The following is a 24,258-nucleotide window of genomic DNA, read 5'->3' as shown; positions in this document are numbered from 1 at the left end:
GCCACAACAATTCACTGGCATCAATGTTTTTTTGATGCTGGCTACAATTTTGCCGCCAGCGACAATTCTGACGCTGGCAACAATTAAATGCACGCCCATTGAATTCAATGCGCGTCAAATTGTTGCCGGCATTGGAATTGTCGCTGGCATCAATTTTGACCCCCATATGAATTGACGTAGACGGCAAAATGCGCATCTCGCCAATTTTTCGCCATTTTGTGAATTTCGTGGGAAATTCGCTAATTTTTCGGCAAAGTGAAATGGGACAAATTCGCCCCCATCACTTATTACTATGAGATTTGTAGATATTAAATGCATGACATTTTTCCAAGTTAATGTTGTTACCTATTGAAAAATATAATAATGTTGATAACCTCTCTAAAAATATTATGATCATTAATGAAAACTTTTTATTATAAAGGCAGAATCCATTTTTAACAGAAATATTATTTATTTGTCTCATGGAAACATAGGGCAGGGTGTATATTGACCCTATAATAGTGATTACCCATTGACATCTAAGTGCATTAACCAAATTGATAAACATGAATGTACAAGGTTTATATTTTTTGTATTATTATATAATTAACAATAAACATGGTTACCAGAATTATGGGTGCGTATTAAAGAAAATGATAAAATAAGATACCATATTACATTATTGGAGAGCAGGGATATAGTACGTATTATAACAGAAAAAAATAAATTGATGTTTTCATAAAATATATTGAAGAAAGTACTTTTTAATGATGGATTTTTCTCTCAGTTCCTTTGAAAATAAATAAGACTATGGAGTCCGTTTACTAAAGCGCGGTAAAAATATGCGCACAAAATATAGACAAATTTGTCCACAAATATGTTGTCGCCAGTTTACGAACCTGCGGTAAATATAAATTTGCAATTTTCTTGCGTAGGAATATGTTTACGCCAGTTATCGCATTTGCTGAAAATAACACTACGTACACATTAATGCCTGGTTTACTAAACAGCGAAATGAACGAAAGACAAAATTAATGCCAGAATATTCACAAAATTTTACCGCCATCTATATAGTGGCAGTAATTAATTTTTTCACAAGAAAATTCTCAAGGGGACAGGAAATATCCCATAACACCTTGTTTTACCCATCATTCTGTTCCTGTTGCCATTCCAGGAGAAGAGAGAAGTGACCGGATAATGAAAGATGTTTTGGATTATTCTTTTGTCTGCGGCTACAGCAGTTTTTTCAGCTGAAAGACGATTTATTATGACTAGGAGGGACCAAAGGCTTCGTCAGCCTCGATTAAACTACATTTATATGATGCACACAGATTTCCTGGTAAAACTTGTTTATAAATTTTATCTATATGATTCTATTGGCAGGGGGTAAGTCTTGTGACTGGATGTATTGAAATGTGGATTTATATGATGTCTACATGTTTGATTCGGTGACATCTGTTTACTGTGTTGTCGATGATATCTATAAAGTTTAGCAGTTTTGAAGATACATAACTGGCCATGAATCATGCCATAATAAACGCCATAAAACAAGACTATTTTATAGCATAAATATTCGTATACGTAATTTGTCGCCAGAAAATTCGCAACTTGCTAAAATTACCGCTAACATAAGCTGGTTCATTAACGTAGTTACCGCAAGTGATCGCAATGACTTCTGAGCGCATCGCTTTTTAGTAAACTTAGTCGCTGCGAATATTCTGGCGGAAAAATATTCGCAGCGATAACATACAGAAAGTCACATTTACTGCACTTTAGTAAATGGACCTTTATTTGCTTTGTTTATTTGCATCACCGCAGTGTTGACAACAATAACAACATTAATATACAACTGCTAGTACGTGAACAAAGGTAGGTAAAAAAAAAAAATCTGAATGAGGAAAATCTAAGGTTATTTATGTTGTTCCATAACAACAAAATATATTTCAATTTCATTTGACAATAATGGCAAAGCCAAATGACAATGGTCATCTACATAGCAAAGAACTACAATTGCAGTCCACAGTCATTAAAACTTACATCTTACATCATTTACCATCAGTCATCTCAGGAGTACTAACAGTGTAATAGAAAATATGCGCAAGTCACAGACAGCTGAGTAATGCACACATTGGATTATGAAAATGTTGGATTATTTAAAGTTATAAAGAAGAAAAAAAATTAAATAGTTGAGTCATTTGCACATTGCAGCAAAACAAACTCTATCACCGCCATAAGCACAATGTATTATCTAGTGATGGCATGAGAAATGATTAAGGCTATAACAAACCACAATGTTATGAGGCTACTTGTTAATCTTCTACACAATAAGGGGGAAGGTTTCTTTGTTAGAATATTACTTCTAATGACTCCTTTTACTAAAGAATTTTAATAACCTTTGATAGTCTTTTATAATGAGGTTATTTTGTTTAAAGAAAGTAATGCTTAGAGGAATAGTCATCTTTATACTAGCTCCTAATTTAAATGATAGAAATAATTTGCAGGACTATCTTTATACAATGTAAAAGCAAATGGAAGTTGTTTTCGAGAAAACTGGGTAGATTTATTACAATTCAATAGGGGAATTCTGATGGCTAAATTTTACTGTTAATAAAGTATTGCTTGGATTAAAGTTGACACATTAATGAAAGCATTTCCTCTTATACCTAATGTGTTAGTTTATCAGAATGTGTTCAACTGCTTTGAGCAATGAGATTCCATTCTGTGCCATGGAAATCGACGAGCCTAATAATTAAATGGGCATTATATTAAAATGAATGCAAATTAATCCATGTAAATAGAAGTGTGCATACATACATAGTTCAAATAGCACATTCAATAATGCTCAGAACCCTCGCTAAACAATTACTGTGAATGCATTCTTCAGGCTAGCAAGGTCATGTTGCCCAAACCATCTTAATCATTGGAAGGAGAAGGGAGTGCTAGCAATTTAGCAATTTAAAAAAGCTTAGCAATTTAAAATAAGCTATTTTCCAAGCAAAAGAAAGAGTTGTTGCAGTGCAGAAAAGAGTTTTGCATTGATTGTATTTTGTATTATATACAGAGGGGTAAAAAAATGTACATTTGTCAGTAAGCCCCAATGAATCTTTATGATATACTAATAATATATTTGTTCATACTAAGGGAATATGCATCAATGCCAACAGACCCAAGTATGTAATTTTTTCACATTTTTTGGTTCCTACAAATAAAAGTGCCAAAATATTTTGGCCAAATACCTTCCTGAAAAGAAATCTACACTGTAAGCTTTCAGTTGAATACAAGTCTCTCTGTCTATATATATATATATCAGTGTTGTGAGAAACATGTTGCTCACCAACCCCTTGAATGTTGCTCCCAGTGGCCACAAAGAAAGTGCTTATTTTTGAATTCCAGGCTTGGAGACAAGTTTTGGTTGCATAAAAACCAAGTGTACTGCCAAACAAAGCCCCCTGTAGACGGTCAGTCAAAATGGAGCTTACCAAATAGCCAACCATAGCCCTAATTTGGCACCCCCAGGAGCTATTTTCATGCTTGTGCTGCTCCATGATTCTTTGTAAATTTGAACATGGCTCACTGGCAAAAAAGCCTGGGACCCTGATATATAATAAGCTATGTAACAAATAAATAAAGGTGCAACATGGGTTTAAACACATACATAAACAAAGCGCTCTCTTGTGACATCCAGATTTGGGTGATAAATCTAAAACTTTACAGATCTCATTTTTAAAAAAAAACCTCATGTCCTCTAACTGAAGACATGCTTTTATGTCCTCCAAAAAAAATCTATTTTAATAAGGCGCCATATTTAAAGTCTTATTTAATTAATCAAATAATCAAACAACAAAAACATTAATCTGTATAATGAACAAACATTATTCATTATGCTTCATAGCAGATTTCTTGGGGAAAAAAAGAATTTAACAATATTCTTAAAACTGTAACGCATGATACATAACAAAGGTAACAGTGCATATATTCAATGCCTTAGTCTAAAACTTTAAATTGTTTGAGAGAAACAATTTATTGATGTATGAAGTTACTGCATTCTTGACCTCGGCATTCCGTAAGCTGTAGATGATTGGGTTCATCATTGGTATTACCATTGTGTAGAACACAGAGACCACTTTGTCTTGACTAACAGAATATTTGGATGCTGGACGAAGGTACATAAAGAAAACTGTTCCAAAAAATAAGGACACACATAAGAGGTGGGAGGAACAGGTTGAAAATGTTTTGCGTCTCCCCCCAGATGACTTGATATTCATTATGGTGAAAAAAATGTAGCAATAAGAGGCCAGTGTAACAGCTACAGAGAAAAAGCCCAGACAGAAAACAACAACAAATATGATGGTTTTGCTAATGTATGTGTCTGAACAGGAGAGTTCCATTAGTGGTGGGATATCACAGTAGAAATGGTTGATTATATTAGGTCCACAAAAGGATAAACTTACAGTGCAGCTTGTGTGAATACTTGAAATGAGAAATCCAGTCATATACACACCAGCCAAGAGAAAGCTGCAGGCTCTTTTATTCATAATTACTGCATAAAGAAGCGGGTGGCATATCGCCACATATCGGTCATATGCCATGGCAGACAGCATATATCCTTCTGTGCTTGCAAAACCTGCAAAGAAAAACAGCTGCATGGCACAGCTGTTAAAATCGATGGATTTTCTCCCAGAAAACATATTGTACAGCATCTTAGGAGTGACAACAGTAGCATAGCAAAGATCAGAAAATGATAAGTTGCTGAGAAAGACATACATGGGGTTGTGAAGGTCAGGAATAAAAATGACAGCGAATATAATACCGATATTTCCAAAAAGTGTAATAATGTATATCAGCAAAAAGAAAGTGAAAAGAAATAATTCCATTTTTGGATCATTGGTTAATCCCAGTAGTATAAACTCACTCACGGTTGTCTGGTTGGCTTGTGCCATGTCTGGCCACTGTGGAAGAAACAAGTAAAAAAAAAAGAAACAAGGAATGATGCACTTTGCATCTGCTTGATATTTCCCCATTTACCTAAACTGCCCTGCCAGGAACATTTTTTCTGACAGTCGGGAATAATTAAAGCTGATATCTGGGTGAATTCGGCAGAATGCGTTTTCAGCAAATGTACCGCTTCCTAGAAGAAAATGTCCAATGAATTAGCATTAAATACATCAGGACACAGTAGCCTATGTATTATTAATCCCAGTAAACATTTTATTATTTGTGTTTTAACCTAGGGCACACATAATAAAGAAGGACATTTGACTCTGTGCAATATTAAACCCCATTGCACAGACTTGTTAAGCTATCCATTATTACTCAACAGGAATTAAACACAAAACATGACAATTCACAGCAGGCAGTTGCTAACCCTAAACGTGCATTTAACAGCTCAGTATCTCCTACCACAAGGCCATGTTGCATCCCAACTAGGCACTGTTAGAATCTATTGCCCTCTCCAACCTGGATTCTCAAAGACTGATGAGAAAGAATAAAATATCAGAGGTCTTCCTTAGAGTTGATTACTAATGAATTAAATACAGTATATGTCTCCTTAAAGCTCCATGTTATGTTTAAATGCTAAAACCCTCACCCTCACTGTTTAAATGCTAAAACCCTCACAAATACAAAAGGGCTTTAAATAAAGTTCACCACAATTCATAAAGGGGAACTACAGAATTAGGGGCTAAATGTATTCAAAGTGAAAATCAAGTTCTGTGGAGTTACCCTCGTTGAAATGTGGTGTGCAGTTGACTAGCTGGTTACTCACTAACTTTAAATGTAAAAACTTGAATTCCTGTAATTCATCAGTGTCAACTGAAGAGACTAATATAAAGTAACTGCCAGGAAAGCCAGTCTTACCTTGCTCATTATACAACAGGCTACATCTCCCTTGCTTTTATCCATTGTTCCAGCACTGGAGACCATCTCTTCTGGGAGCAATTTATTTTCTAAAATTAATGTTTGTTAGGGAATATCCTTAAGGAAATTAACTTCCACTTATTACAAAAAGAAATCCAAAATGTTTTTTCTAGGTTTTATTACAAGAAGTATGTCAATCCAGTATTCAGTTTGTGAAAGAAACTGGTGAACTTTTTATCATAAATAATATATTTATGTAAAACATTAAATTCAGAATACCTAACTGCCACTCTTTATTGCACCTATGCATTCTTCAAACAACTTCAAACAACTAATAGTCTAAGGCAGTGATCCCCAACCAGTGGCTCTCGGGCAACATGTTTCTCGCCAATCCTTGATGTTGCATCCAGTGGACTTAAATCAGGTACTTCTTTTTGAATTCTCTGCTTAAAGGCAAGATTTAGTTGCATAAAAACCAGGTGTACTGCCAAACAAAGCCTCATGTTGGCTGCAAGATCACATACAGTAGGAGCTATCAATGATCAATCACACCCATATTTGGCACCCCAGGAACTTTTTGCATGCTTGTGTTGCTCCCCATCTCTTTTTTAAAATTGAATGTGGCTCACGGGTAAATAAGTTTGGGGATCCCTGGTCTAAGGGGTATCTATAGTATTGGGTTGTCTAGACTGAAAAAGTGAATGTGTGTTACCATTCTATTTGGAAGAGTTTGTGGACTGATATTTAGTCGATTTTAATTAGCTGTCATGGGGATTTTGATTAAAAAAACTTTGCTTTTAATCTGTTTTCCCCTTAATATTCTGATGAAATCTCCAAAAACTTCTATGACTATAACTTCTATGAGAAATTACATCTGGAACCCTGAAAAGCACAAAATAGCTAAAGTTGTGCTTTTTCAAGAAAATATAGTTAATGAGGCTTTTTCAAAAGGTGCACACTTTCTGCTGTAATGTGAAATATTGCTTCAGTTTGGGGGTGTAGTGGGGCATATTTACTAAAGTGTGAAATGTCTCCTCATTTAACTCCATCAAAGTTCCCCTCAATATGTCAGGAATATTTTCACAACCACATCATAAAGTTACTTAAAATATGCAGAAATATTGCTGAGGTGTATTCTCAGCAAAATACTATGCGATTGTAGAGGGGGAAATTCGTGCCATAAAGGAATGACTTATGTGGAATATTAGCATTGGCAATATTATGTAGGTATTTGATGAGATGGCTAGTCTGTCTTTAAAATGGCAGTTTGTGAGCCTGAACCTGATGAAATTCTTCATGGCCATAATGAATTTGTTCTTGTGCTCTTGATAAATTATCAAATATTCAAAGTTTCAAAGAAAAATTAAAAATTAATTCACCAAAACTTGTCATATTCACCTTTTAATACATTGCAAATGTACTGAATTATCTTTTTTTGTCAAAAATACTATGGGGCACATTTACTAAGCTCGAGTGAAGGATTCGAATGAAAAAAAGTTCGAATTTCGAAGTAATTTTTTGGGTACTTCGACCATCGAATATGCTACTACAACCTTCGACTCCAACTCGAACGATTCGAACTAAAAACCGTTCGACTATTCGACCATTCGATAGTTGAAGTACTGTCTCTTTAAAAAATGCTGTGACTACATACTTCGGCAGTTTAAACCTACCAAGGTACAATGTTAGCCTATGGGGACCTTCCCCAGCACTTTTCTAACCTTTTTTTGATCGAAGAAAAATCCTTTGATCGCTTAAAATCGTTCGAAACGTTCGATTCGAAGGATTTTATCGTTCAATCGATTGAAGGATTTGCGCTAAATCCTTCGAATTCGATATTCGAATTCGAAGGATTTGAATTTGAGGGTCGAAATCGAGGCTTTATTAACCCTCGATATTCGACCCTTGATAAATGTGCCCCCTTATGTGAATCTACATATATGGGTTATAATTCTATTCATTAGAAGTTTACTTTATGTAAGATCTTCCAGATTTGGTTTGGTTTGAAAAAAAATATGTTTTTTTCCTCAGATTCACCTTTGAGACTGTGGGGCTTATTTGCTAAAATCCAAATTTATCTCACATTTTATTAAAAAGAATATGACCAAACTTGCATGCCCAATGTTAGCTTAATTATTAATAAATAAAACTCAATTTAATTGGATCGTGGAAAAACTCTATAACATTGAGCGAAGACCCCAATCGATCTAATCTTTCTGGCTTTTTCCCGAAATTCATGGATTTGATAGAATCACTCGATTTTATTGAGTTTTTGCCCAAAAACCCTGAAAAAGTCGGATTTTCTGGCAAAAACCCTTGAAGACCCTGATAACTTCAACTGGGGATAGGTGCTTCTCACATTGTCTTATCCAGGACCTCGACAGGTCTAAGATGGCGGATTTTCGGATTCAGACTTTTTGCAGCATCGGGGTCTAATAAATATAGAAAAAAACGTTTTTTTCCCCATTGCATTGTATTACCATTTGAACTTTAATAAATAATACCCTGTGAATGTGTTGGTGTTTAGGGAAAAAAAGCATCAACAACTATACCACAACTCCTGGAAGTATGTTGTTACTTTTTGCCCAACTTATGGGGGTATTTCACATTTAGAGAATTGGTACGTGACATTACATTTACCAAGATATGCACTGTTTTGTTCTTGTATTAAATCCTACAAAATGCTGTTTTATTTATGGGACAAGAAAATGGATTACCAATGCATATTTCAGTTCAGGAGAATTATGGTACTTTGGTATGGTATATTACAAACAGTAATATATCTGTCACTGAATTTAATATTTCCTTGAAAAGAACCTCAAAGCATAAATACATTTTCCAGTTTTTTAGTTTCATTCAAAATATTGGTGACAGCTCAAGAAATATTACAAAACTGAGCATATTAAAGCCATATGTGTGCATATACTGTATATATATCCCTTTATTTCATGTTTATACATTACTTGGCAGTTGGTTTACTGGTGGAATATTAGCTGGTAAAAGGGTTAAGATACACCAGAACCTGGTATATACTGTATATATAAAACGTCATACATTGCACTACTGCAATTGCCCTACATTGACACACACTTTTTGCAGCCAAAGTACAATGTTGCATCCCAGCCAAACATTATTAGATCCCCATCCCAACTTGGATGCTGAAAGATCAACTTATGAAAGAATGAATATTCTAGAGCTCTTGCTTTTAACTGGTTACTAATGTATTAAGTACACACATAGACCTGTCTCATGAAATCACTTTCTTTTGTTTATCTGCCAAACCATAACTAAAATACAAAAATTTACAATACAAATTTAAAAATACAAATATTAAAATAGAATTCTCCATCATTCACTGGAAGGCAACTCCACAACCCTCTATTTACTTATTTACTTGCATATGATATTTAGGGGCATATTTATCAAAAAGGTTTAAAAAAAAAACCAGATGAATAGAACGCTGTAGAGATGTGGTGGTCTCTATTTTCATTCTTGCATAAATATACCATAAGTGATGGGTAGAGTTATAGTTGGTTAGCCAGATACTCTAGTTCAGGCTCAGTAATATAAATAATAATTCCTACAATTCACCCCTGCAAACTCATAAGAACAAAAATCATAAGCAAATCATACAGCAGGCTATATTTCCTCTGATTTTATTCATTATTTCAGCACTGTGGACCAAGTCTTTTGGGAATAATCTATTTATTAATGTGTTCTACACAATCGTGTTGATTAGGCAATGTCCCTAAGGAAACTGTCATCAGAGAGAAGGTACATGTAAGTTTATAGGAAAACAATTTAAGGGGGTTATAAAGGGCACTAAGTTTACCTAGGAGCAGTAACCCATAGCAACCAATCACCAGGTAGCATTTACTGGTTACCTGTTTAAGAGCAAACATCTTATTGGTTGCAATGAGTTAATGCTACTGGGCAAACTTAGTGTCTTATTACATATTTATGTTAATTGCTACTATGATATTACACTATTTATCGATTGCAACCTTAGCAACTCAATTGTGTAAAACAAAAAACAAAAAAACTCAATGCAAGAAAAAGCATATTATTGCATTAATTTTGACAAAGTGGTACTGTTTACAAAACTTTAGAAATAAAAGAGCTGTAAAGTTGATAATGACGATCGCTATTGATGAATGTAGATGTTTGCCAGGTTTTGGTTGTCAAATTATTATATTTGCGTGTCTGACTTTTTTTGTTAAAAATTTGAGTTCTAAAAACTTGTATTCAAATTCTTGAATATGTCCTTTAGGGTGCAGCCCCGAAATAGTGCATTGCTCCCACTGAAGACATGGCATCACTTCTTATATTTTTAAAATTAATGATCGATTCACTAAAAGTTTACATGTCTGATTAATTTTCTGTGAACTGCGTGTGGTGTTTTATAGCATGCAATATTTTGTGCGTTATTTTAAATAGCAATCTACAGCACATTCAGGATGCCACTGACATTTTAGAAGTTTCTTTTTACAGTATCCTGGTCATTCCTATTCCTGGGAAACCTGATCTAATTCTCCAAAACAGAACGTAGTGCATTCAGGACCTGCCCAAGCCACCGTGAAAATGTGGGCTACGACACTCCACCATCTATCCCTCCAGGTTTCTGGAAACTGCCGTTTGTGGAAAAATGAAGGGAGCACAGCAGTTGCTGTTGGTAAGGCCCCAGCTCCTCAAAAAGGCCTTTAATTGCTGCCCTACTTAATCAGTAGCACCTCACTACTTCTTCCTCTGATAATCCATCTAGAGTAGATCTTTCAAAACTCAATGATCCATCACTCTAGGGCGATCAAAGACTTGATTCTCTTCTGCAGATATTAAGCAAAAATCCGACTGCAAACTCCATCTTGTCATCACAGACGATCACCGCAGACAAACCTTTTTTGAATCGGTCCCTTTATGCCTTTTATGACTGTCAATTTCTACCTTTAAATTTCTGCAGAAACCATAGGTTTCTACGTAGCTTTGCAACCGAGATTCTACATCTAGGACAGCAACGATGGCCCATTTAATTAGCTGGGGGAGTGCATATACAATTAATTTATAATTTATGGGTGTATTTTACAAGTAAGGGTATATTTAGATATAAAAAATGGAAGGTCCAAGATTTTCACATATACTGCCTATTTTGTTTTGCATTCACACAAAAGGTCATATTTTTTGAGGTAGAAACTACAGATTTATATTCAGCAGGTTTTCATTTTTTTTGTCATGGGCATTTCATTGAGAAAGCTAACATTTTTAATTTTATTTCCTTTCTTCAGGGTCGCCCGAACTGACTGGCACCCTAGGCAACCCGGTCGGCAAACTCCAACCCCCATGTGCCATAGGAGAGGGTATGAGGAAGGGCAGGGGAGGGAGGTAGGGAGGTGGTAGGCAGGAGGTGGTAGTTGAGAGCAGCAGAGGGGAGTGCAGCCGGACTATAGCCATGCAGAAAACCCTTGAACAGGCACCTGTCCCTACATCGTTGCGCCCTAGGCAGGTGCCTCTTCTGCCTATCCCTAGTTCCAGCCCTGCCTTTCATTTCTGCAGAAACTATGGACTGTTATGACTTAAGACTTGTATCTCTTCATATTCTTTTCATGCAGGAAAGTAATGAAGCCATGGTTAAATAGCTGAAGCTGTGCACTTTGAAGAAAATAGGAATAAATAAATATTGTTTGTGATAGATTTTTCACAGGGAAAGGAATGTTTTGATTAAAAAACTGACAGGTGTTTACTTACAGTGTAGCTCTGGATCGCCTCAGTTTTGGGGGTGTTTGATGGCTGCATCTTTACATGGACCCATACTTTTAGGGTAGTATTTTGTTTCTTGAAAAGTAGCAGATTTATATTTAACTTATTTGAATAACTTAAATAATGGGGATTATGATGAGAAAATGAATTTTGATTCTATGTTTTCCTTAATTTCTGTAGAAACCTCAGATTTCTATAAATAAATGATGCCATGCCTAAATAGCAGAAAGTATGCACTTTTGAGAAATAAATAGTTTTGGGCTCCATTTCACAGGAAAGACGGTGTTTCTACTGAAAAACTGCAGGGTGTGCACTGAGAGCCCAGACCTGTCAAAAATGTATATTTAGCTTATTCCTATAAGATGTAAGTCCTACAAATGCTGTTTCATTTATCAAGGTTTTCCTGGACAAGAAAAATGGGTGAACAATACATATTTCAAATAGGGTTTTACAAATAGTAATATATTTGTCAGTAAACTAAATTTCTTCTATGAGAAGAAACGCAAAATACTAGGATATTGTCATATTTAGTATTTTTTATAAATATTTCACCCATAGGGCCAGATGTAGTTCATGAGAAAACATTATCTTATGGTTACATTATATTATATAACACGAAAATGGACGAGATTCAACTTGAGGAGGAAAAAATTTTCTCCTAATTCAGTCCTTTTTTTCCTATCAACTTCAATAGACTTTTTATGTGATAAACCTTGAAAATCTGGAACTAAATGAGCTTTTTTCATCAAATCAAATTGAATATGGCCCAAAATGTTGGTTACAGCAAGAAAAATTGCACCGGCGCAACTACCGGTACCTACATCAATCACACAACTTGCATGAATCTGAACAAAATCAAATTGCTCATTGATTGCTGCTGGTAAATTTTAAGAATTTTTCAGAATTTCCACCTGGAAATGCAGATTTTTGCCCAAAAACTTTGCATTATTGCACGAAACCCAGCGCAGATCAAAAAAATCTTTGGGACTCCCATTTACTTATCTGCAGGTCTGAGATGCTGGATTTTCGGATTCTGACTTTTTCCATCCTCGGGTTATAATAAATTCTGAAAAAATCATGTTTTTATACTAAAAAAACATGAATTATTCAGATTATCGGCATTCTGAGTTTAGTAAATAACCCCCTATATGTCTAAACAGTCTTGAATTTTAAAATGAATGAGAGAAACAATTTATTGATGTGCCAGGTCACTGCATTCTTGACCTCAGCATTCCGTAAACTGTAGATGATCGGGTTCATCATTGGTATTACCATTGTGTAGAACACAGAGACCACTTTGTCTTGACTAACAGAATATTTGGATGCTGGACGAAGGTACATAAAGAAAATAAGAGGCCAGTGTAACGACTACAGAAAAACACCCCAGACAGAAAACAACAACAAATATAATGGTTTTGCTAAGATATGTGTCTGAACAGGAGAGTTAACAATAACAATGAGGCTTTATTCTAGACATACATGGTGGTGACAGTAGTGGGTGAGCTACAAAACCAACGTGTTTCGTGCCTCTACAACCAGGCACTTCCTCAGAGTTCAGTGAGCGTGACGTGTGGATGTGTTTAAATAGTATTAGCATATATTAGTCAATCAATAATTAAAGGTAAAGTGCAAATTTAAGGTAAAGTGCGATAGTCTATGGAAAGTGATCTCAGAATTTCTCAATTAAAACATTGTTTTCTACAAATCTAAAACAATGTGAATTTAGTATTATCCTTCCACACTTAAATATTTTAAATGAGTACAATATTGAAATAAATATTATAATAAATACTAGGGATAGAAAGGTGATCAATTAAATCATATAGTTTGTTTAAAAACCTAGACTATCTATGTTACTCTGCATATGACCTATAATCATCATCCAATAATTCCAATGATAGGTATATCGATATATTAGATTTGGAGAAAAAAATGTTTTAATTGAGCCGCAGGGCTCCCCCGGCAGATTGTGCGCACTGCAGCCAGTTGGAGTCGACTGCAGCCGCAAAGAAAACACGCGCGTACGACACGTGGGGGGGGCCTGGCTGAAAGGTCCGCATCAGGGCCCGTCCCCACCTAGTTCCGTTACTGTCATAGTAGTTCAACCTTTTGACACAGTAAAACCTATCCACCTGCTAGTTGATCATGTGTAGCACATGCAATGGGCATGGCCAAAAATGATGGTACTGCGTGGGTATTTTCAAGGGGGATCCCCATATAAATAACTTGTGCAGAGCCCCAAGTTTCTGATGGCGGCCCTGGTCTACCTGCCTGCTCTGGTGATTTGGAAGCTGCTTACTTTAAGTTTCTTTGGAAGTCACCAGATTCTGCTTTTTGACAACTCTCTTGACTCTCACAGGTCATCTGAGGTGACACAACCTGACATCTGATGCTCCACTAGACATTTCAAAGTGTAGATCACCATGGGAAGCCTTTCGCACCAACTGCTACAGTGCTGCAGTGGTGGCCGCTCCATCAAGTAGTGGGGTTCAGCTGGCATTACTAATTGATGTAATTGATCTATGGTGGCTAGAAATCCACTGAGAGGCTTAGCTTTGTGCTGTTGGGTATATTAGTAAAATAGAAAGAAGACATGGGATTGAGGTTGGGGTGCAATGTAACCACTGAAAACATTAGGGTAAATTTACTAAAAAATTAGCCAGGGACAGCTTTGCAGCCATCTCCAGGTGAAAATTCGTCAGACAAAGCTAATTTTCTAAAATGCGAAGGGCGCCGAATGCCGGCGGATTTTCGCTAGCGTTACTTCGGCAATGAGAGCAAATCAAAGCGAAGATGCGCTAGCGTTCAATTCTGCCTAGCACAACTTTGTTAGAGGTCTTCGCTAATATGCATACGGTGGGAAATTTAAAGTTGAGTGGACGTACATGTTGCAGCAAATACATTACATTACATAAGTCCAGGAAACCTTAATAAAGAAACTAGGGTTGTTATAATGCCCTAAACATGAGCCCACTGTATAGTTAATGTTCCAAATGTTAGAAAATGTATGAGGGAACGCGGTTACCCAAAAAAAAATTTAAGGACTTTTGCAGGCTATCACTGAAAGCAAAAGACGCCAGCGTTTTTTGGACTTAGAAAATATATCCACTTAAAATATGATGTAAGTAACAGAAGATTGAGGACGATCTATGCACTCCAGTGCACTTCGACTGGTCTGAGCTGGCGAAGGCAAGTCTGGCGAAAGAGGTATAGTTCAGTAAAATCCGCATCTTAGTGAATTTGCTGAGTAACATCCAATCGCCAGAGCGAAAATTCACCTGGTGATAGAGTGCGAATCACCACTAGCATCTATCGCCTTTGCTAGCGAAGTGACGCCTGCGCCTGTTAGTAAACCGGCGAAGTCCCTGAAAACGGTAACACTGGTGAATCTTCGCCAGCGTTAGACACTTCGCCCTTTAGCAAATCTGCCCCATTGTCTTTCAGCTATATGATAACCTATTTATTTGTCACATCATGCCTATGAGTTCAACTATTTATTGCTACAGTAGTCTGAGCACGGTATGTGTATAAGCCACATTCAATGTTGAATTCAAAATTTAATGTTTTGCCTAGTTCTGTAACTTTATAAATAAAAACAAAAAAGTGTATGTATTGTCATTCTGATTTAAAGGCTCTAGAAACACTCACCCACCCACCAAGGGGTTTCTCTGAAAAGCTAAAATAGCATAGTAACGACAGGCTAGTATTTATAATAGCATTTTTTTATATTGTTTAATCACTTTTTAATTGTTATTGTCATTTAGTTCCATAAGGAATTTGTAGTCTTGGCTCTGCAATCAGTACAGGTATAGAACCTGTTATCCAGAATGCTCGAGACCTGGGGTTTTCAGGATAATGGATCTTTGCATAATTTGTAACTTCATACCTACATTCTATTAGAAAATTATTTAAACATTAAATAAACCCAATAGGCTGGTTTTGCTTCCAATAAGGATTAATTATATCTTAGATTGAATCAAGTACAAGGTACTGTTTTATTATTACACAGAAAAATTATTATGCAAAACAAATTTGGATTATATGGATAAAATGGAGCCTATGGGAGACATCCATTCTGTAATTTAGAGCTTTCTGGATAACGGGTTTCCAGTATATCTGGAGTACTAAAAAAAATGATTGTTCAGGGCCTTCCTCACATTTTGTACCGGTACTGGTTGCTATGTACAGTATGTAATTCTGTATGGTCTATGTATGTAATTCATATGATTTCTTTGTATAAAACATTTATTTTACAGCACTGCGCAATATGTTGGCGCTCTAAATATACATGTTTTATATTATTATAATATTATTATAATATTATTAATAATAAATTATTAGAAAACCTATACACTTCACATTTATCAAGGGTCGAATTTCGAATTCATGTGGTTTTTTAATACTCCCATAAACTCCCATGAACTTGAAATTCAATCAATCAAAATTTATTATAAAAATCTAACTTTTTAAACTCAGGTGAATAGGATCAAAAAAACTCAAATGTCAGGAAGGCTGTAAACAACTCCAAATTGATCCTTGGACATCTCCCATAAAAAGCAATTCTCCAGGTTTTAGGTGGCGAATAGTCGAATTTGAGTTCTTAAAGGGTCCAGAGTATGACAAATCTCAAAAATCGAATTCAAATTTTTTTAAAAACTTGAATTGAATTTGAATAATTCCCAAGTAGAATTTGACAGTTTCGACCATAAAAAATTTGAAAATCCGGATTCGAATTTTCAATTCGAACCTTGATAAATCTGCCCCCTAAAATGTTCCTTTTAAAATCAAAATTAACTTTATTAGATAATACTTGTGATTGTTGCATTCAGATGCAGTCGTTTCTTTTTGCTCAAATGTCACCACAGAGTTAGGCCTGTAAAGAAGGCCTTAATTAATTCAACAACTGAAAATGAAATATTTGATTGCTTTTAAAAAATAGACATTGAAGTCTTTTCCCTTGTAGCAAAAAATATTTTGTAAAGAAGGTAACAAATTATATATTATATCATTTTAATTCATAATAGATACAATATGGATATTGTAATTGTCCATAACTATAAAATATTTCAGAGAAACCATTTATTCATATACCAGGAGACTGCATGATTAAACTCAACATTTCGTAAGCTGTAGATGATCGGGTTCATCATTGGTATTACCATTGTGTAGAACACAGAGACCACTTTGTCTTGACTAACAGAATATTTGGATGCTGGGCGAAGGTACATAAAGAAAACAGTTCCATAAAATAAGGACACACATAAGAGGTGGGAGGAACAGGTGGAAAAGGCTTTGTGTCTACCACAAGATGACTGGATATGAATAATTGTAAAAAATATATACGAATAAGAGGCCAGTATAACGGCTACATTAAACAATCCCAGGCAGAAAACAACAACAAATATAACAGTTTTATGAATATATGTATCAGAACAGGAGAGTTCCATTAGTGGTGGGATATCACAGTAGAAATGGTTGATTGTATTGGGGCCGCAAAAAGACAAAGTTAAAGTGCAGGCTGTGTGAATACTTGCAGTAAAGATCCCACTGAGGTATACTCCAACCACAAAAATAATAACAACCTTTCTATTCATTATAACTGCATACAAGAGAGGCTGGCATATCGCCACATATCGGTCATACGCCATGGCAGAGAGCATATAGCATTCAATGCTAGCAAACACAGCAAAGAAATAGAGCTGCGCGGCACATCCAGCAAACGTGATTGATTTGCTCTCAGAAGCAATATCATGCAGCATTTTGGGAGTGACAACAGTGGAATAGCAAAGGTCGGAAAACGCTAAGTGTCCCAGGAAGAAATACATTGGTCTGTGAAGGGTAGAAATAAAAATAACTGAGAATATGATAAAACTATTCCCAAAAACTGTAATCATATAAATTAGGAAAAAAAGTGCAAAGAGAAATAATTCAGTCTTTGGACCATTGGCGACTCCCAATAATATAAATCCATTTATAACAGTCTGGTTGCCTTGTGCCATATGTTTCTAGTATGAGAAGAATAGTGAAGAAAATTGAAGTGCACAGTTCTGCGGGTTATAAGCTTATAACATGAGATTTAGTTCCAAGATGCCATACTTCTTGGTCACATGTACATCATTTTAATGTATGTTTCTATTTTTAAATCAGCTAAAATATAAATGGACATACCTAAATAATGTGCAGCATATGAGGTTTAGAGTTGATAAGTGCAAGGTTATGCAGTTTGGTAGAAATAACATAAGTTACTGCCCGTTATAGACTAAATGGCACTGTAATGGTGGCATCCTTATTTGAGAAGGATATGGGGATTTTTGTGGATAAAAAGCTGTGTAACTCTAGACCAGTGATCCCCAACCAATAGCAACATGTTGCTCTCCAACCCTTTGGATGTTGCTCTCAGTGCCTCAAAGCAGTTGCTTATTTTTGAATTCCAGGCTTGGAAGCAATTTTTAATTGCATAAAAACGAAGTATAGTGCCAAGTAGAGCCTTCTGTGGGTGGCAGTCCACATAGCGGCTACCAAATAGCCATTCACAGCATTATTTAGCAGCCAAAGGGACATTTTCATGCTCGTGTTGCTCCCCAACTCTTTTTACATTTGAATGTGTAAAAAAGGTTTAGGACCCCTACTCTAGACAGTGGCTACTTGTCGCAGATGGCAAACCCAAACCCCAGGAGGAGTTACAGGATTGTGGGCTAAGCGTGCTCTTCTGCCTATCTTCTAACAGCCACCATTGACCTTGGGCCTAGCCCTCAGCTAATCGCGTGCTGTCAGGTCTTACCTTATGAGAATCAAGCAACTTCCACAGGGGTAAGCAAGAGAGCCAGACATTACAGCAGCGAAGGAGCCAGTAGAGAATGAATAACCGTAGTCAAGCATGCCGGTCAGTACCAGAATAAAACCACTGAGACGTGAGACAAATGCTAGGTCAGGAACAGGCAGGGGTCAGAACCAGAAAATACCACAAGGGGCATGAATCAAGTACAGGAATCAGGAACTCGGCACTGAGGAACAAGCAAGCTTGACCTACAATGTGGCAACTAGGTAACTATGAGCCTGCCTACCTGCTCAGGAAGAGCATTTGCAAATAGGCTGCATAGAAGACAGCAGGTCACCAATTTGAATGCAAGCAGGATGCAACACTACTAAAGCAAATAAAGTACTGTCTTGGATAAAAATGGCATTAACTCAAGGGATAAAACACAATTATGCCTCTTTATTGGTCCTTGGTAAGGCCAGGCTGGAGAGAGTGCAGAGATGTGCAACTAAACTGGTTAAAGGGATGGAAGAGATTTAAACTAAACTATGAGGGTTGTAAGGTTGGGGTTTTTTCTTTTAGAGAAAAGGCCCCTGGGAGGAGACATAATTACAAGTACATTAGAGGACATTATAGACAGATAGCATGGAGTCTTCCCCATATAAAAGATCAACACACCAGAGGCCACCCTTTAGACTAGAGGAAAAGAACGTTAATTTGAAGCAGTGTATGTGGTTCTTCACAGTGAAGATAGTGAGGTTGTGGAATGCACTGCCGGCTGATGTTGTGATGGCTGGGTCTAACACCTTTAATGATTTCTTGAACAAGCAGAATATCCAAGGCTATAGTGATCTAAAGTGATACAGTTACTACGTATACTGTAGATATTGGTATATATAGCTTAAATATGTGAGTGTATCAATAGATCCGTATAAGTATGTTTAGATATGTGCAGTGGGGTTCATTTGGAGGGGTGGAACTTTGGTCTTTTTTCAACCCAACTTAACTATGTAACACTTTGTACTCTCCAAAATTCAAGGTTTTATTTGTGCTTAGGAAATCGGCAGTGTGCTACAAAATTAAACATTGCTGCTGCCGACAAAAATGGACTATATGATGAACTCCAGGCCTTTGCCTCGCATGCCTAACCCTAGTTCCAACCCTGGGAATAAAGTTACAGAACATTTTGGTATGTAATAATATAAATGTGTTCTGATGTTCCCTGTAAATAATAAGACTAGCTCAGCCCAGTTTGATTAAGCACCCAATGTAGTAAGTTGAACAGAGTTTCAGCCGGCCTTACCTCTTCATACATCTTTCAGTTATACTTTTTACAAATGTTTTTCATCTTAGCTTTTATTCACACTTCCATCGCTAGGGAAATCTCTCTTCTACTCCCTAGGTAATAACTGTTTATAATAAATGCATTTCTATTATCCAGGGAACAAATACCCAAGCTGCAGCATGCATTGTTTTTACAATCGTAAATTGTCAGTTCACCTTGAAATTAACATTTAGTAACAGAATCATGATCGATTTCCAGCAGTTGGAATTTTCTTACAATTATTATCACTTAATATTCCCAATTGAACTAACTTTTATGTTATGCAAGTGGGTGACATCAAATTAGCAAAGGTCATTTTTCATATTACTGATTTGTAACAGGTTGAAAAAAGGCACATGTGCTTCAAGTCCCAACTTTTATGTCTAAGAATTTCCTAATGGTTAGTAAATGCAAACTGCGTGTTCGTAAGAACAAGAGAGGGCAGATAAGTGGCCATAAGCAGTATAGCTGCCTTTCTATTAAGTCTGATTATTTGTGCAAAGTGCAGCTTCCTTATCTTCCCAAGCACCCTATACTGGCCGACATGGCACAGCAGTACATAGATATTGTTCAGGATATGTGGGCCAGTACACATGAACAATAATCAGACAATATCTAGTATAGGTCAATCTAAAAACAACTGGACTTGCTGAGTAATCAATGAAGACGTTTTACTACTCATCCGAGCAGCTTCTTCAGTTCAACTGACTGGTGTGGGAAGTTTTCGGCATATAAACTCTTCCACTAATCCAATCACAATGGCACATTGTAACTTCTTCAAAGAGGTGACATCTAAAGAAATTCACAGAGGTGTTGATTCTGTGTAGTTGTGATAGGATTATCCAATGTGTCATGCAACTCCTAGACACAGGTGTTACTTGTGAGAGTTGCATGAATGGATGTGTGAAGTGTTCTGAATCCGCCGGGGTACAGATGTTAGAACAGCATTGTATGTATCAGACAGGTGGTGTCGAAGGCCCCCGTCTCTGTTCAGAGATGGTCTCTCCACCTTGACATGAATCGCCTCTTTCACGCCTCGCTCAAACCAGCGGTCTTCTTTATCCAAGATTTGGACCTTGCTATCTTCAAAGGAGTGTCCCTTGTCTTTTAAGTGTAGAAAGACAGTTGAGTTTTGCCCTGTAGAGTTCTCCCTCCTATGCTGAGCCATTCGCTTGGAGAGCAGTTGTTTTGTCTCCCCAATGTATAGATCTGAGCACTCCTCGCTACACTGGACTCCGTATACCACATTGCTTTGTTTTTCTTTTGGTGTTTGATCCTTTGGGTGTACCAGTTTTTGTCTCAGTGTGTTGCTAGGTTTGAAAAACACAGGGACATGGTGTTTGTTGAAAATCCTCCTGAGTTTCTCTGACACTCCAGCTACATATGGGATGACTATGTTTCGCCTACTATGTGTCTCCGGGCGGTTATTTCTATTGGTGTTCCTGTTGGGCTTGGTTGCTGCTGACACCACCTGTCTGCTACATACAATGCTGTTCTAACATCTGTACCCCGGCGGATTCAGAACACTTCACACATCCATTCATGCAACTCTCACAAGTAACACCTGTGTCTAGGAGTTGCATGACACATTGGATAATCCTATCACAACTACACAGAATCAACACCTCTGTGAATTTCTTCAGATGTCACCTCTTTGAAGAAGTTACAATGTGCCATTGTAAATGGATTAGTGTAAGAGTTTATATGCCGAAAACTTCCCACACCAGTCAGTTGAACTGAAGAAGCTGCTCGGATGAGTAGTGAAACGTCTTCATTGATTACTCAGCAAGTCCAGTTGTTTTTAGATTGACCTATACTAGATATACCCTGACCTGGATGAATGAAAATCTTCATAGTCATAATAATCAGACAACTAAGTATGACATATACAGGGAAAAATGATGGTGTTCTCTCCCCTTGGCTGAAGCTTTAAAGGCTTGGCACCCAAACCCAAGACTACTGATAAGCTTGTTGCATTCCTAGGATAACTGCCTTTCATCTTTACAATATATGTTCTAGTTTACCATTCAGTTAACTTTGCAGTGCTTATAAATAGAATGACCTGTTCTTAGCAACCTTTCAGTTGGTCTTCATTTAAAAAAAAAATATTTGTCTTCTTCTGCCATTTAAAGCTTGCCATTTAAAATGCTATCTGGTTGTTTTGAGTCACTGACCCTGACAACCAAAAACAATTCCAATTTTATTATTGCTTTTAATTATTTATTCCTGATTATGGTCTCTGTTATTTAGCTTTAAAGGGATTATGTCATGATTTTTATGGTGTATTTCTAAATTACACTGTTTACACTGCAAATAATTCACTCTACAATATAAAATGTAATTCCTGAACCAATAAGTGTATTTTTTTAGTTTTAATATTGGTGTGTAGGCAGCCATCTCATGTCATTTTGCCTGGTCATGTGCTTTCAGAAAGAGCCAGCAATTTAGGATGGAACTGCTTTCTGGCAGGCTGTTGTTTCTCCTACTCAATGTAACTGTGGGATCTGGATTTTACCATTGACTGCTGTTCTTAGATCTTCCAGGCAGCTGTTATCTTGTGTCAGGGAGCTGCTATCTGGTTACCTTCCCATTCTTCTGTTGTTAGGCTGTTGGAGGGGTTGATATCACTTAAAAGTTGCAGTGCAGCAGTAAAGAGTGACTGAAGTTTATCAAATGACTGAGGGCAGCTGGGAAACTGACAATATGTTTAGCCCCATGTCCGATTTCAAAATTAAATATAAAAAAACCCCAATTTTATGAATTCTGCTGTAACAGGACTATTAACTGATGTTTTTTTTTTTTTTTGAAAAAAACATGTTTTCCCATGACAATATCCCTTTAAGGCTGGCATTCCAGGAGTATTTTGGTAAGCAAATCAACATTCTCCACAGAACTAAATCTAAGGGGGGGGGGGGGGTTGGAAGACATTACAAATATTTAAATTCGTAATATAAAAAAGGGACTTGATACTGCCCAAAAGTAAAGTACAGTGAATTCTCTGGTTTGCAAATTTACAAAGAATTTACAATAAGGTGGCCATAACACTACCCGATAATAGCTGCTGCTGACCTGTTCCTTCCAGACTTAGATGGCAGCTTATGCTGAGAGAGAGACAGTGGTGATGATTATAAATGTCCATCAATGAATTAAGTATATGTTACATGAACTAGTAGCTCAGATGTAATGTGCATTGGTTTATTAAAATTTATTTGGTCCCCTGACCAGCCTGTCTGAACAATATCTGGCTGAAAATTGTACAGATATCAAATTGGGCAAGTTTTATGTGCATGTTTGACAAGGATGGCATCAGCGTGTTAATATGGTCCTTATCAGACGAGCCTGTAGGCCTTTCTTATAGGACTCCAAATAGCCAAATTTGGGCCAGCATGTGGGTGATCTAATTTGGCCCAGATCCACTCATTTGAAGATCTCACCAATTAAGTGGGTGTGGTGTTTATACAAAGGGCCTGTAGGTGTCACTGTGCACAAGAGTTATACTGTGTACATAGTATTTCTATACTGCTTAAAAGTATTAGAGTTGAAGTTACTGCTGAAGTGTAATGGCTGAGCGAACCTGTTAATAAAGCACTGGTATACTCTACTCATCCTCGGCTACCTCGGCTACCAACTCACCTCACAGTAGAGAGAGACTGCTCCAAGAACAAGATTTAACCATTGCAAAGGCTATTACCAGATGCTAGCCAAATTGAAACAGCAGTGGCAGAGGCTAAAACTCTCAGTCAGGGAACTGCTGGGGATGTACAGACTGTGAATCCAGCAATGTGGCCTAATAATGCACAGTCACAGGCAAAATAAAGTGCTAAGGAAAGGGATTCACCTACACTGCAAAACCGTGCAGCACATACAAATAAAAAATACTGCTTCCGCTGTGGTTCAACACAACACACTGCAAATTATGCTACATGTCCTGCAAAAGCTGTACAGTGCCGCAAATGCAAAAAAGTAGCACATTTTGCTAAGATCTGCCGTAGTTCTGCTAAAGATGTTCATGAAGTCACTGCTTAAATGTTACGGTATTAAGTGTGGATAAAGCTGATACATTTATTCCAGACAAGTTTATATGCACTGTCAGTGTCAGTACTGCTTCTGCTGCCAAGGGACACTCCATTAACCTGATGCTTGATACAGGTTCAGCTGTTTCTATACTACCAAAGGATGTTTTCTTGAAATACTTAGCAAAAGATCCGCTTGCTGCACCTGCCCTGAGACTAGTCAGTTACTTGAAAGATCCAATCCCTGTGCTTGGTTGCTTGAAAGTGACTATACGATTTGAATCAAATACTGCAAAATGTGACTTTTACATTGTGAATAAGGGTACTGCTATACTTGGAAGGGATCTCTTTGCTGCATTAAACCTACAAATAGTTGATGGTCTCATTACTACAGCACCAGTGCCTGCCACACAGCCAGTGTCTAAAATTTCACCACAAAGCAACACTTGACTGGGCTTTGCAAAGTTAAGTTGAGACCAGATGTAAAACCAGTACGCAAGTAATTGAGGCAATTGCCCTACTCTATAAGGGAGACTGATGTGATAAGATGTGATTGAAAAATCAGAATCCTCCGAATG

The 24,258-nt window shown here is 36.8% G+C and overlaps 2 protein-coding genes across 2 annotated transcripts; both read right to left on the bottom strand.

Annotated features, from left to right (window-relative positions):
• Positions 1-1,690: 1,690 nt before the first annotated feature.
• On the bottom strand, positions 1,691-7,302 carry or5f1l1.2.L (olfactory receptor family 5 subfamily F member 1 like 1 gene 2 L homeolog). The gene has a single exon (XM_041582568.1). The coding sequence runs from the start codon at positions 4,998-5,000 to the stop codon at positions 3,969-3,971; it is 1,032 nt and encodes a 343-aa protein (XP_041438502.1). The 5' UTR covers positions 5,001-7,302; the 3' UTR covers positions 1,691-3,968.
• Positions 7,303-10,713: 3,411 nt separating this feature from the next.
• On the bottom strand, positions 10,714-17,906 carry or5f1l1.1.L (olfactory receptor family 5 subfamily F member 1 like 1 gene 1 L homeolog). The gene is made up of 5 exons (XM_018247514.2): positions 16,696-17,906; positions 15,235-15,310; positions 12,859-12,954; positions 11,575-11,661; positions 10,714-10,866 (listed from the first exon to the last, which is right to left on the bottom strand). Exons 1-5 carry the CDS (start codon positions 17,583-17,585, stop codon positions 10,714-10,716), a joined length of 1,302 nt encoding a protein of 433 aa, XP_018103003.2. The 5' UTR covers positions 17,586-17,906.
• Positions 17,907-24,258: the final 6,352 nt, after the last annotated feature.

This window comes from Xenopus laevis, chromosome 2L (genome assembly GCF_017654675.1).
Source record: "Xenopus laevis strain J_2021 chromosome 2L, Xenopus_laevis_v10.1, whole genome shotgun sequence".
NCBI classification, from domain to species: Eukaryota; Metazoa; Chordata; class Amphibia; order Anura; family Pipidae; genus Xenopus; species Xenopus laevis.
The sequence above is the reverse complement of the archived record's forward strand: the minus strand, read 5'-3'. Positions and strand labels throughout refer to the sequence as shown.